Genomic DNA, 15,158 nt, shown 5'->3' with positions numbered 1-15,158 from the left:
TATCCATTTGATCTGCCAAAGCCCTGGACTAGTGACCCTTCATCCTAGAGTCTTTAATTCCTTTTCAATTGACTTCATCCAAAGCAGTCTCCTGAGGCGAATGACAGATTATGCCAATTATCAGTGGCTTTTTGCCAATTATCAGCAGCATCCGGGAGGACAGGAGTTTCTGTCAGTGGACTTCAGGGCTCTCCACCACCCTGTTGAACTCCACCCTCTGTTCTGCTGAGCCTTATCCACATCCTCCGCTCCGCTGAGCACACCTAATTATCTTTCCCTGAATTACATTTCCCTCAGCTGCCTTTGCAGGTTAGGGATGATGAACCCTCAGCCACGCAACAACCCTGCCATCTGCTCAGCCACTCCATAGTCCATACTTAATGAGTATGTCCAGGCTATTAAATCTCCTACATACTGATGATATGCATCTTATTATTATTTCTGTAAATGTCTCATTTTAGTTATTTCAGAATACCTAAGGAATCCATTTTTCTATTTTCCAATAGTTCACATTTTAGTTTAAAGGAAAATCTTAACGATATTTATTTGGACACAGGTTTGCATCTCCTGGAAACATACCGTTTGACTCAGCTGGTCGTATACATCTTTTTTCTGACGCATCCAGGACCATGGGGTGAGTACAGAAGCAGTTGTAAGAGCCCTCTGTATTAACACACTGGCCATCAATACAACTACTGGGGTCTTGACATTCATCCATATCTTAAGAGAAAAAAAAAGTATTACTAAAGAAAATCAGCCATCAGTTGTACCTCATACACTTACCAAACTTTACGCATGGCTGTATTTAGTCCAGATTCCAGGGACTTCCACGTTTTAATTAACCACACATTATCATCCAAAAGAGAGTGGCTCTGTCTATAAAAATGTAAGCTGCTCTGATGGAAAAACAACATTGCTGCTGCTGCTGCTGCTGACATTAAATAAGGAAAGAAAACATCCATGAACAGGATACGCTTAGAAATTGAAGATAAAATGGCTCTTTACGATAACTTTTAAAACTATTTCCTTTTGCTATGTTTTTCTACCTAGTGTATATGGTTTTCTGCTTAAGCATTAAAGTCTGGGTCAGTATTTAAAATGGCTCTCACTTGCACGGTATGAGTGACGAAACAGGAGGTTCCACAGACCAAAAGAACGCTTCAGTTATACCAGTGGCCTGAATCACAATTCCGCCATGAATATTAACTCTTTGTTTGAAATACATTCAAACAGTAGTATGGAGGTGGTTTTTTTTTTTTTTTTTGAGACGGAGTCTTGCTCTGTCGCCCAGGCTGGAGTGCAGTGGCGCGATCTCGGCTCACTGCAAGCTCCGCCTCCCAGGTTCACGCCATTCTCCTGCCTCAGCCTCTCCGAGTAGCTGGGACTACAGGCGCCCGCCACCACGCCCGGCTAATTTTTTGTATTTTTAGTAGAGACGGGGTTTCACCGTGGTCTCGATCTCCTGACCTCGTGATCCGCCCGCCTCGGCCTCCCAAAGTGCTGGGATTACAAGCGTGAGCCACCGCGCCTGGCCTTTTTTTTTTTTTTCTTAAATTGTGCTTAAGAAAAAGATCCCTAAAACATTTACACATCTTTTCAACATATGATTTAGATTCAAGGAAATTGTTTTTACTACATAGCATAATTATTTTTTCCATCTGTATATTTTCACAGTACACCATACTATATCCCCTTAAAGCTTACCAAAGCACTGCAGTTTCACAGGATCATAGTACGTCCCTTGCTTACAGTAGCATTCATACCCAGGCCGAGTGTTCAAACAGAAACCATTTTTGCAGATTTCTTGTCCAAAAAGTAGGCATTCATCTGCATCTATGGGGAAAAAAATTGAGAAATACAGAAAGGAGTTAGGTTTGATCTTTCAATTAAAAAGAGTCTAACCAGATTTGGGGCTTTAAGTTAGATATCATAATATTTACATTCCAAAGAATCCTACAGAAACAGCAATACAACCTTCTTAAAATAAGGCCTAATTGGCAGGCATAAAAACATAAACAGTTGTAGTTTGTCTGTGATATTTGAGAAGCAATGGCCAAAACATTATTGGAGAAGTGTATTTGTAAATATGGTTTCTGAGATGCTACCTCATATTTGATGAAATGGTCTATGGTTCCATACTGGCATCAACAAAAGGATATACACCTTTTAAGAAATGTGTTCTGTAATGTATATTCTGGCCCATTCACTAGCTGAGATGTAGAAAGTTTCCAATAAAGTTTGGTGGAACTTGAATGCAAGTCTTTCTCGACGATAAAAGAAAGCACAAGTTCCTGAGGGGGTCAGCAGACCCATTCCCCCATAGAATTAATAGCTTTTGCTATCTCAGTTTACTCAATGAAAAATTGGAGATAATAGGAACACCTACCTAAAAAGAGTGGAAGGATGAAATGAGATAATCCATGGATAGGACTCAGTATATGCTCTGGCATAAGCAGATACTCAAAAGTGTTATCTATTGCTTTTACTGCTATTATTAGCATTAGTTCTAGGATTTTTTTTTTTTTTTTTGAGATGGAGTCTCGCTCTGTTGCCCAGGCTGGAGTGCAGTGGCGCAATCTCGGCTCACTGCAAGCTCCACCTCCCGGGTTCACGCCATTCTCCTGCCTCAGCCTCTCCAAGTAGCTGGGACTACAGGCGCCCGCCACCACGCCCGGCTAATTTTTTGTATTTTTAGTAGAGACGGGGTTTCACCGTGGTCTCGATCTCCTGACCTCGGGATCCGCCCGCCTCGGCCTCCCAAAGTGCTGGGATTACAAGCGTGAGCCACCGCGCCCGGCCTAGTTCTAGGATTTTAGAGCTAATGTCATCTAGTCCTCATTTTACAACCTGAAGACTCCATAGATGACTTGCTTAAAGTTACACAGATGGAAAATGGCAAAGCCAAGCCTAGAACATATGGCTGGTTGGATCTGAATCCAATCTTCTTCCAACCATTTACGGCACTGCTAAAATAGGAAGAGGGAGAATTTATTTTCATATAAAAGAGAAGATGAATTTATGGTGAAATCAGAGCTCTGTACCTTAATATGAAGTGAGATTTAACTACATCCATGCAAAAACATAGTAATGTATATTTGTGAATTTGGAAACCATTCAACACTTATTATAAACCAAATCTTCTCGTTATTTAATTGGACCAAATCATAGATGTATTTAAAAAAACACAAATGGAATTTCTTATCCAGCTACTGAATTATACCCTATTATTAAAACACTAGTTTTCCAAAAATTGACAATAAAAATGATTTGTCTGTTTCCCAGCTACTTAGCAGTCCTCAGTATTAAACTATAAAGGAAAAAAAAATCACTTTGTATATAAAAGATAAAATCTCTATCATGAAAATGTCAAAAGTGAGTGGTTAATAAGGAAATATTCATACATGTGGATAATCACCAAAATTAAAAGGCTGCACATTTATTTTAGAATTGTATAACAGTAGCATCAAATACATAAAACATGTCTACTTTGGTTGTCTTCTCTTCCATTTCTCATCATGAACTTGTGGACACTGGTAAAAGGCCCCGCAACAGTAGGATAAAGTCTAAAAATACAAGAACCTTAGCTTTGTTGATGACCATAAAGACAAATAGTGGTCAAATTTATATGATCATAATTGATATGATTTCCATTAAGCATCTAGAATAAAATAATATATTTAGTAAGTATCTACTAGGTACAGAATTTGTTAAGTACTTTCAGATATATATCTTATTTAATCATTATAACCTTTGAGAAATTATTCCTATCTCAGGGATGAAGAGGCAGAAACTCAGAAGTTCACCTCCCAATGTCTACCTCCCAGCATCATACAGTTTGTGTTCTGACTGCAAGCCCATGGGGACTTTCTTTTAATGGTAGAATTAAGGACTTTGTAATCAGTTTTCATGACTAAAAAGAACTCTAATTCTGTGAAACACAAGCCATGCTTTCACTTGAATATCTGACATGTACACAATGTGCTGAAAATTTGTTTCCACTTGATTCTGACCTTTATAGTTCTCACCACCAGCTTCGGAAGAGGATTCTCCAGCAGGCACAAAACCTTTCCCTTTGGGACACATTTCAGTGAACTCAGCTGATTTTAGAAGAGACAAAACCAAGAAAAGAAATAAGTTGAAAAAAAAAAAAAGAATCAACATTTTCCATGAATACATGTTTCAAATTCAGTTTTGCTTTCTCAGACTCAGTAACTTTAAGGCAATTCCAGCAAATAAATTTAGTACAATCTCAAAAATTATGGATTAAGTGCAAAGAAATCTAATGACTTCACAGGTTTTCTTACACTTTTTAATTTACAAAACCTCCAAGTTCACTAATATTTTCTTACTCATGCTTTACTTGAAATTATAATTATTATTTTTCCACTACTGTGATGTATAGTATCTTAAAGGCTTAGTAAGAATCAATTACACAAAATCTTAGCTTCAATACACAAACTTTAGTTATGAATAATGCTGTATCATTGTTAGCAACAAAGACTGATTTTAATTTTAAAGTGGAATAAAACTGAATTAACTTTCTGCCAAAATACCACACAGAACCTGACTGTCACAGTACACTCTGATGAAGAGAAGTTCAAGGATTCATATTAAGATGGGATGTGGGTGCTGGCTCTAGCCCTGAATGAAACTCACTAAAAGGTAAGTTGCCTTGAGTTGGCTGTGGGAGTGAGTGTTATCATTTCAAGGCCCAGGGACACCACGTGACCAAACACAAGTGTGACTCTACCACTTAGCGGATTCTTACCAGTTCCCAAGACCGGGCAGGGGAAGATTTCGCAATTATCTCCCCATCCCGCGCCCGATGTACAGCAGCATTCTTGTTTCGTGACATTGGGGGCCAACACGTTATCACAGAGACTGGCGTCATTGAGATTATAGTAGCATTCTTTCTTTTCTTCTTTGGGTTGATCTACATCTACATCTAAATCTAAATGGAGTAGAGAAAGTAGAGTGACAATAGAACACATCAGAACTACCTAAGACAACACGTAGAGAATGCAATGGGTGAAAGAGTGACCGTGTCAATAGCATTTGCTTTATAGGAAATGCTTTCCACTTTCAGTGTCAGATTCTTCCACTTTGAGATAAAAATGCACTTGAATCCTGAGTTTTGGTGGAATTCTAACATACCCCAAGAGTGTAAATTTGTCAAAACCATTTCCTTTTACGTGAACCAATTATTTTATTCTTGTAGATTTGGCTGTGAGTAGAGTTTCCATATCTGCTTTTCTTGCCAAACATAGGGCCATTTGTTACTGAGCTATAACACCTACTTAAATGAATAAAAATTTTCCCAAATACTTGACCAGGGGTCTGAGCCCACACATAATATTTAACCCTTAGGTAGTTATTGGAATCAACCATGCTCCCAATCTTTTCTGAAGACTGCACAGAAGATAACTAGGAAAATACTGTCGTAACCTGGAGCCTATTAAATAACCTTTCATCACTGGAAAATCTAACTACTTAAATTGTTGCAAATATATGACTTTGAATGGAATAATGAGTGCCAGCTAAGCCTCAGGGTGGAATTTCAAATCTGGGTTCTAGTCCCAGCTCAAGTGTGTCCTAGAGGAAAACATATTCTAACAGATTCAGCTTAACCTTCTGTGTGATAAAACACGAACAAGGTGATATGAAAGAATACAAACGATAAGAACAAAATCCACCCACTTTCAGATAATAATGAAATTGACTGAATTCGATCAGATACGAAATCTTTGAACAAGTCTGTGCTTTTAAAAAATGATCACTATTTTGTGACTAGACTTGGAAAGTAGTCACATCCCTTCTCTCCTGTATGCTATGGAGTTCAAATTACTGCCTATGATCCAGTTTGAATGTATTAACTGTTTTTATTTAATGCCACATCAAATAAGAAGCTGACTACTGTCATAATAATTACTTAGATTAATTCTAATGAAATATTGTCACTAGAACTCTACTATTTCCAGATTCTCGGACTCAAACTGTAAGGTCAAAAGGAAGACATTATTGGTGAGGATGAGTTTAATGTCCACACATACTTACACTTACCTTTGTTTTGAAGTTAGTAGATAATTATATTAGCAGGAAAATTAAATAAATTATTTTTACAATAGCTTCCTATATGTTTATTTTTGCAGGGCCTAGTTGACAATGGAAATTTTATTAATATATTAAATAGCAAACGTGTTTCTAAAATATAAACTCGGAAAATTCTATCAGAAAAGCTACTGCCCTTTCTTTCCTCTTCTGGCATTAAAAGCAAGCAAAGCAGCAAACAAACCTCTGAAATATACACTCCTCTCAGAACACAGAGTATCAGTGAGAATATAAAGATCCCTCATCTAGTTGATTCTGGCCAATTCTCTGATTATTTTGTCTTTGACAGATTTCAGCTTGGACTGTAAGTTAGCATTAATAGCTGATGACAAATGCAAACCTAGAACAAGTGTCCAGGAAAAACTCAAATGCTGATTTCCATGCAGCAGTTTACGAAGTGGTTTTAAATCATTTCCTTGTGTGTGAAATTGGGTAAAACCTGCCACTTCCCTCATCTGGTCTAGCTTGCTTCAAGGGTGCAGAGGACTGAAATTCACTTTGCGTACTCTTAACGGAAGGGATCTTCGTTAGAAGGACCTCCAAGCTCTTAGACATGGAATTACTTAGGAAAACTAAGAGTATGTATTTTAAATTGTTATTAAATCAATTATGAACCCTATAGAAAATTTTATAATCTCTCCCTCATCATGGTGAATAAATTGTCAGCCTGTTACTACTACCAATTCTGCTCAATTATTTTATTCAGCTGTTCCAAAAATGTAGCTAGCTATTAATAAATAATAGTGAGAAATACAAATAAAAAAAGCAACAGGGTTTTGGTAATTGAGTTTATTCTATGTTTGTGTTAAAAGAAGCCTCAAATTTTTTTCCCTCATGTACAAAGTTATAAGTATGTCATGGTGTTTATTACAAAATGGAATACTTTGTAACAAGGCCTCAATGAAGATTATACTCACAGGTAATTAGAAACTATAGGCTTCTCTTGAGTCAAAGCATGTCAAAATTTATAAATATATATAAATTTAAAATTTGAAATATATTTAAATATAATTTTATGTATTTTAAACACACACACATATATAGACAAATACATATATGGTAAACATTGTGTTGTTTACTAAAATGTTTGTTACACTCACATCATACAAACTAAGAAATAAAACAATCTTTGCCTTTTTGGGGAAAGAGATTATTTCCCATAAGGGAAATAATCAATAATATAATTATAATTATTTTTTACACTGGTTGTTATAAGTTTTGGTCTTATTTTCTAAGACGTTTGAAAGTTCAATGTTTATACAGCTCAAACTGAGGGCTAGTCAGGCCCTCATCTGTGTTTGGAAAGACACGCAAATTCTTTTTTAAAAACTAGTCCACAAAGGTCATTCTGGGAAAAGCTGCAATTTCCCTGTCTTCCTAGTCTTTAAGTAATTAACTTCCTAGAGCATTTTTCCATTGGGATAAAACTCTGGTCAGTAAATGTGATAATGTAATTTCTTAAAGAAACTCTTATATGAGTTTAGTTCATTGCTGCCAGGAGTGGAGGGTTTCTATATTGGAAACTAATTTTAAAAGATCAAATCAAGTTATAGAAAGTGGCAAGCATTAAAAAATGAATATTCTTTTTCTTAAAGACATTTTGAATAAGATTAGCTGTACTACATACTTCATGCCACAGACTTCTAAAAAATATATTACTCCTCCTTCAGTATTTTCAGATTTAAGTTTTCAATTTGCATTAAGAGGTTGGCTTCGCATTTGCGTAAAAAGATCAAGTTTTTCATATTTTATTCTAGAGGTGTGGCCGGTAACAACAAGAAAGTTCGGTTTTGGACATTTTCTATGTTTTTTTCTGTAGGAACTTTTACAGAGGCCTTTTCCTGTGATCCAGAGGGTAACTATATGAGATAGAAGGTACTGGTAAATACAGCATCCTCACTTCCCAGAACAGAACGCTAATGTCGGTTCCAAGTGGCCTATGTCCACTGCTTTCCCCAAAACCCTTCTTTGGAGCTCAGGTTCTTATCTCACATAGCATGGGTTTGTTCTGCTTTGCCCTTTATTCTCTGTGTTTTTTTTCATCTTTGAGATAAATGAGAAGAGGGCCGCAGATAATCTCTGCTGCCGGGGGTTCAGCAACAAGGCCACAAATAGTGCAATCATGTCCCCTGGCTCTGAATAGGAAGGAGTAGGTTTGAGCTGAAGGCACCACCTATAACGAGCCCTTTCCAGGAGCTCCTTCTCTCTTGGTTCATCAGCCTAAAGAGGGTGTGGGGCCATTTGCTTGTAGGGCCATTTCCATCTTTAGTGTTTCCCCATATATGTCTAATCTTAGGAATTACTGTTGGGGTGAGAAAATCTACAACACGTAGTTGGTCAAAGTGGACATGAGCTTTTTAAATGGGCTCTCCCTTTCCATTTACAATGTGTTCTGAAGGCTTTATGAGCTGATCCTCTCTGTACCTTTTTGGAACAGTCAGAATTATTATAATGATCCAAGAGTAACACTGCTAATACACATGAGTAAATAGTTACCCCCAAAGAAACAGCTGCCTATAGTCCTGAAAAGAGATCAATGGATAAAACTGTGTGTGTGTGTGATGACGCTCAGTAAATTACTTTCAGCAGAATTACCCAGGACACTTTATTTCCTTTTTTATTTTAAAAATGCTACAGGCATTAATGTTTTTAATGAGAAAGAATTCTGTAATATTTCAAGGAGATGTCAAGGAAAACTTAGAAATTTGTATGCTTTGTTTTGAGTTTTCTCACACAAGAACTTGGAAAATGAGAAATGTGTTTTCTTTTTTTTTTTTTCTTTTTTTGAGACAGACTCACTCTGTTGCCCAAGCTGGAGAGCAGTGGTGCAATCTTGGCTCACTGCAAGCTCCGCCTCCTGGGTTCATGCCATTCTCCTGCCTCAGCCTCCTGACTAGCTGGGACTACAGGCGCCTGCCACCATGCCCGGCTAATTTTTTGTATTTTTAGCAGAGACAGGGTTTCACTGTGTTAGGCAGGATGGTCTTGATCTCCTGACCTCGTGATCTGCCCACCTCAGCCTCCCAAAGTGCTGGGATTACAGGCCTGAGTCACCTCGCTCGGCTGACATTTCTGATCTTAAAGCTTGAAACTTAACATTTGTTTTATCTGAGTTCCTTTCTCAGGAAATGATCTTCAGGCCTCTCAAAAAAAAGTATCAAAGAACTGAAACTCACCAGATCACCACATCCTGACAATGAGATGCTGACACCTGATTCATCATGATTGCTTTCCTGTCCCTCCCTTGCTCCTGTTTTCTTACACATTGTTACATTTCTTCTCTGTTATATAAACCCCTAGTTTTAGTCCATCAGGGAGATGGATTTGAGAATGAGCTTCCATCTCCTTGGCTGTAGCACCCAATTAAAGCCTTCTTCCTTGGCAATACTTGTGGTCTTGGTGATTGGTTTTCTGTGCAGTGAGCCGCAGAATCTAGACCAAACCCCCGGTGTTAGGTAACAGAAAGTGGGTAACTTCAGATAGTAAAACATGTTAAAGCAGTCAAAGTGAAGTTTAGAAAAAAGAAGCACAAGAGTAAAAACACTTTCAAAGAGGATCTCTCCACATAGTTCTTGCTCTTAGAGAGGTCTTAAGGAGTGAACTGGAGGCTTCACTCCCAGGACACACACACACACACACACACACACACACACACACACACACACACACCACACACACACACACACACACACACACACACACACACACACACACACCCCTAGGCCTCAATGCAGAGGGATGGGTAGACAAGGCTATCAGGGAAGGCTGCCTGGTGGAGCTGACATCTAGTGAAGGCATTACAAGAGAATGGAGAAAATGAGCCTGGGACAGTGAGAGGGTGAGGAGAAGAGAAAGTCGGGGATATTACTCTAGAGTGGAAAAGCAGGGAGAAGAAAAATGAGCAGAAATGGATGAATGAACGGGCTCCTGAAAGCCAAATAGAGTACAGTGGGCCCAGCCCTCCATATCCATGGGTTTCACACCTGTGAATTCAATCAATTGCAGATCAAAAATATTTGAAAAAATAAAAAGCATACAAAAACAAACAATACAAATAAAACAACAGTATAGTGTAACAATTTACATGTCATTTATATAGTATTATGTATTAAGAGTCATCTAGAGATGATTCAATGTATACAGGACGAAGTGCATGTTATATGTAAATACTACGTTGTGTTTTATCAGGGACTTGAGCATTTGTGGATTTTGGTATCAGTGGGGACCCTGGAACTAAGCCCCCTTAAATACCAAGGGACAGCTGTACTTCAGAGAAAGAAAAATGAGAGAAGAGTACACTGAGATGAGTCAGAATAGGAAGCACATATGGAGATGGAGCAACCAACAGATGCCACAGAACACAAGCCCGTAACATTCCTGACACTCGGGCGTCGTGAGGGCCTGCGAGGATAAATGCATGAGTAAAGCAAATCCGAAGTGACACACAAAGTGTACGGAAACATTTAAAAGGAAATGTACAAACCATTCCTCTTCAGGTTTAGTTTATAGCAAGTTCTAGGATCCAAAATGCAATTCTAATGCAATAGTGTGGGTATAACTTGTAGTATTAAGAAGATAAAATGAGACCAGTGTCAGCAACATAGTGAGACCTCGTCCTACAAAAAAATTTTAAAAATGAGCTGTGCATGGTGGCATGGGCCTGTAATCCTAGCTACTCAGGAGGCTGAGGTGGGAGGATCACTTAAGCCCAGCAGATCAAGGCTGCAGTGAACCATGACCGTACCACTACACTCCAGCCTGGGCAACAGAGTGAGATCCTGTCTCAAAAAATAAAAATAAATGAAGATACAATGGTGTGTGTGTGTGTGTGTGTGTGTGTGTGTGTGTGTGTGTATGCGTGTGTGTGTGTAGAGTTTTAGTTTGTCACTTTGATTGATATGTCAGTTCATTAAAACACTGACATCTCTTTATCAGAAATTCAGATATGACTTTAGGTACTATCTATAGCAAGCAGAAAATCTTATAAAAGCAGTTTGGCTTTTACGCCAAAAAGATGATACCTTCTCATTGTCATCGCTGGATGTGGGAAGAAACTTGACTAAATATTTTTTTTTTTTTTATTATTATACTTCAGGGTTTTAGGGTACATGTGCAGAATGTGCAGGTTTGTTACATATGTATCCATGTGCCATGTTGATTTCCTGCACCCATTAACTCATCATTTAGCATTAGATGTATCTCCTAATGCTGTCCCTCCCCCCTCCCCCCACCCCACAACAGTCCCGGAGTGTGATGTTCCCCTTCCTGTGTCCATGAGTTCTCATTGTTCAATTCCCACCTATGAGTGAGAACATGCGGTGTTTGGTTTTTTGTCCTTGCGATAGTTTACTGAGAATGATGTTTTCCAGTTTCATCCATGTCCCTACAAAGGACACGAACTCATCATTTTTTATGGCTGCATAGTATTCCATGGTGTATATGTGCCACATTTTCTTAATCCAGTCTATCGTTGTTGGACATTTGGGTTGGTTCCAAGTCTTTGCTATTGTGAATAGTGCCGCAATAAACATACGTGTGCATGTGTCTTTATAGCAGCATGATTTATAGTCCTTTGGGTATATACCCAGTAATGGGATGGCTGGGTCAAATGGTATTTCTAGTTCGAGATCCCTGAGGAATCGCCACACTGACTTCCACAATGGTTGAACTAGTTTACAGTCCCACCAACAGTGTAAAAGTGTTCCTATTTCTCCACATCCTCTCCAGCACCTGTTGTTTCCTGATTTTTTAATGATGGCCATTCTAACTGGTGTAAGATGGTATCTCACTGTGGTTTTGATTTGCATTTCTCTGATGGCCAGTGATGATGAGCATTTCTTCATGTGTTTTTCGGCTGCATAAATGTCTTCTTTTGAGAAGTGTCTGTTCATGTCCTCTGCCCACTTTTTGATGGGGTTGTTTGTTTTTTTCTTGTAAATTTGTTTGAGTTCATTGTAGATTCTGGATATTAGCCCTTTGTCAGATGAGTAGGTTGCAAAAATTTTCTCCCATTCTGTAGGTTGCCTGTTCACTCTGATGGTAGTTTCTTTTGCTGTGCAGAAGCTCTTTAGTTTAATGAGATCCCATTTGTCGATTTTGGCTTTTGTTGCCATTGCTTTTGGTGTTTTAGACATGAAGTCCTTGCCCACGCCTATGTCCTGAATGGTATTGCCTAGGTTTTCTTGTAGGATTTTAATGGTTTTAGGTCTAACATATAAGTCTTTAATCCATCTTGAATTAATTTTTGTATAAGGTGTAAGGAAGGGATCCAGTTGCAGCTTTCTACATATGGCTAGCCAGTTTTCCCAGCACCATTTATTAAATAGGGAATCCTTTCCCCATTTCTTGTTTTTGTCAGGTTTGTCAAAGATCAGATAGTTGTAGCTATGCGGCATCATTTCTGAGGGCTCTGTTCTGTTCCATTGATCTATGTCTCTGTTGTGGTACCAGTACCATGCTGTTTTGGTTACTGTAGCCTTGTAGTATAGTTTGAAGTCAGGTAGCGTGATGCCTCCAGCTTTGTTCTTTTGGCTTAGGATTGACTTGGCGATGCGGGCTCTTTTTTGGTTCCATATGAACTTTAAAGTAGTTTTTTCCAATTCTGTGAAGAAAGTCATTGGTAGCTTGATGGGGATGGCATTGAATCTATAAATGACCTTGGGCAGTATGGCCATTTTCACGATATTGATTCTTCCAACCCATGAGCATGGAATGTTCTTCCATTTGTTTGTATCCTCTTTTATTTCATTGAGCAGTGGTTTGTAGTTCTCCTTGAAGAGGTCCTTCACATCCCTTGTAAGTTGGATTCCTAGGTATTTTATTCTCTTTGAAGCAATTGTGAATGGGAGTTCACTCATGATTTGGCTCTCTGTTTGTCTGTTATTGGTGTACAAGAATGCTTGTGATTTTTGTACATTAATTTTGTATCCTGAGACTTTGCTGAAGTTGCTAATCAGCTTAAGGAGATTTCGGGCTGAGACAATGGGGTTTTCTAGATATACAATCATGTCATCTGCAAACAGGGACAATTTGACTTCCTCTTTTCCTAATTGAATACCCTTTATTTCCTTCTCCTGCCTGATTGCTCTGGCCAGAACTTCCAGCACTATGTTGAAAAGGAGCGGTGAGAGAGGGCATCCCTGTCTTGTGCCAGTTTTCAGAGGGAATGCTTCCAGTTTTTGCCCATTCAGTATGATATTGGCTGTGGGTTTGTCATAGATAGCTCTTATTATTTTGAGATACGTCCCATCAATACCTAATTTATTGAGAGTTTTTAGCATGAAGAGATGTTGAATTTTGTCAAAGGCCTTTTCTGCATCTATTGAGATAATCATGTGGTTTTTGTCTTTGGTTCTGTTTATATGCTGGATTACATTTATTGATTTGCGTATGTTGAACCAGCCTTGCATCCCAGGGATGAAGCCCACTTGATCATGGTGGATAAGCTTTTTGATGTGCTGCTGGATTCGGTTTGCCAGTATTTTATTGAGGATTTTTGCATCAATGTTCATCAAGGATATTGGTCTGAAATTCTCTTTTTTGGTTATGTCTCTGCCAGGTTTTGGTATCAGGATGATGCTGGCTTCATAAAATGTGTTAGGGAGGATTCCCTCTTTTTCTATTGATTGGAATAGTTTCAGAAGGAATGGTACCAGTTCCTCCTTGTACCTCTGGTAGAATTCAGCTGTGAATCCATCAGGTCCTGGACTCTTTTTGGTTGGTAAGCTATTGATTATTGCCACAATTTCAGAACCTGTTATTGGTCTATTCAGAGATTCAACTTCTTCCTGGTTTAGTCTTGGGAGGGTGTATTTGTCAAGGAATTTATCCATTTCTTCTAGATTTTCTAGTTTATTTGCATAGAGGTGTTTGTAGTATTCTCTGATGGTAGATTGTATTTCTGTGGGATCGGTGGTGATATCCCCTTTTTCGTTTTTTATTGCATCTATTTGATTCTTCTCTCTTTTCTTCTTTATTAGTCTTGCTAGCGGTCCATCAATTTTGTTGATCTTTTCAAAAAACCAGCTCCTGGATTCATTAATTTTTTGAAGGGTTTTTTGTGTCTCTATTTCCTTCAGTTCTGCTCTGATTTTAGTTATTTCTAGCCTTCTGCTAGCTTTTGAATGTGTTTGCTCTTGCTTTTCTAGTTCTTTTAATTGTGATGTTAGGGTGTCAATTTTGGATCTTTCCTGCTTTCTCTTGTGGGCATTTAGTGCTATAAATTTCCCTCTACACACTGCTTTGAATGTGTCCCAGAGATTCTGGTATGTTGTGTCTTTGTTCTCGTTGGTTTCAAAGAACATCTTTATTTCTGCCTTCATTTCATTATGTACCCAATAGTCATTCAGGAGCAGGTTGTTCAGTTTCCATGTAGTTGAGCGGTTTTGAGTGAGTTTCTTAATCCTGAGTTCTAGTTTGATTGCACTGTGGTCTGAGAGACAGTTTGTTATAATTTCTGTTCTTTTACATTTGCTGAGGAGAGCTTTACTTCCAACTATGTGGTCAATTTTGGAATAGGTGTGGTGTGGTGCTGAAAAAAATGTATATTCTGTTGACTTGGGGTGGAGAGTTCTGTAGATGTCTATTAGGTCCACTTTATGTAGAGCTGAGTTCAATTCCTGGATATCCTTGTTAACTTTCTGTCTCGTTGATCTGTCTAATGTTGACAGTGGGGTGTTAAAATCTCCCATTATTATTGTGTGGGAGTTTAAGTCCCTTTGTAGGTCACTGAGGACTTGCTTTATGAATCTGGGTGCTCCTGTGTTGGGTGCATATATATTTAGGATAGTTAGCTCTTCTTGTTGAATTGATCCCTTTACCATTATGTAATGGCCTTCTTTGTCTCTTTTGATCTTTGTTGGTTTAAAGTCTATTTTATCAGAGACTAGGATTGCAACCCCTGCCTTTTTTTGTTTTCCAGTTGCTTGATAGATCTTCCTCCATCCCTTTATTTTGAGTCTATGTGTGTCTCTGCACGTGAGATGGGTTTCCTGAATACAGCACACTGATGGGTCCTGACTCCTTATCCAGTTTGCCAGTCTGTGTCTTTT

The 15,158-nt window shown here is 38.4% G+C and overlaps 1 protein-coding gene across 6 annotated transcripts in view; it reads right to left on the bottom strand.

The window, feature by feature from the left end:
* LTBP1 (latent transforming growth factor beta binding protein 1) overlaps positions 1–15,158 on the bottom strand; it is a 462,412-nt gene that overhangs the window by 35,998 nt on the left and 411,256 nt on the right. For all 6 annotated transcript variants that reach the window (XM_032172648.2, XM_032172650.2, XM_058426675.1 and 3 more), the window contains 4 exons: positions 4,769–4,951; positions 4,011–4,097; positions 1,705–1,833; positions 580–720 (listed from right to left, as the gene is read on the bottom strand). In XM_032172648.2, coding sequence (XP_032028539.1) covers positions 580–720; positions 1,705–1,833; positions 4,011–4,097; positions 4,769–4,951 — 540 coding nt within the window. The remainder of the gene's footprint in view (positions 1–579; positions 721–1,704; positions 1,834–4,010; positions 4,098–4,768; positions 4,952–15,158) is intronic.

Source organism: Hylobates moloch, unplaced genomic scaffold (genome assembly GCF_009828535.3).
Source record: "Hylobates moloch isolate HMO894 unplaced genomic scaffold, HMol_V3 SCAFFOLD_13, whole genome shotgun sequence".
Taxonomy (NCBI): domain Eukaryota; kingdom Metazoa; phylum Chordata; class Mammalia; order Primates; family Hylobatidae; genus Hylobates; species Hylobates moloch.
This window is presented reverse-complemented; position numbering and strand designations above follow the sequence as displayed.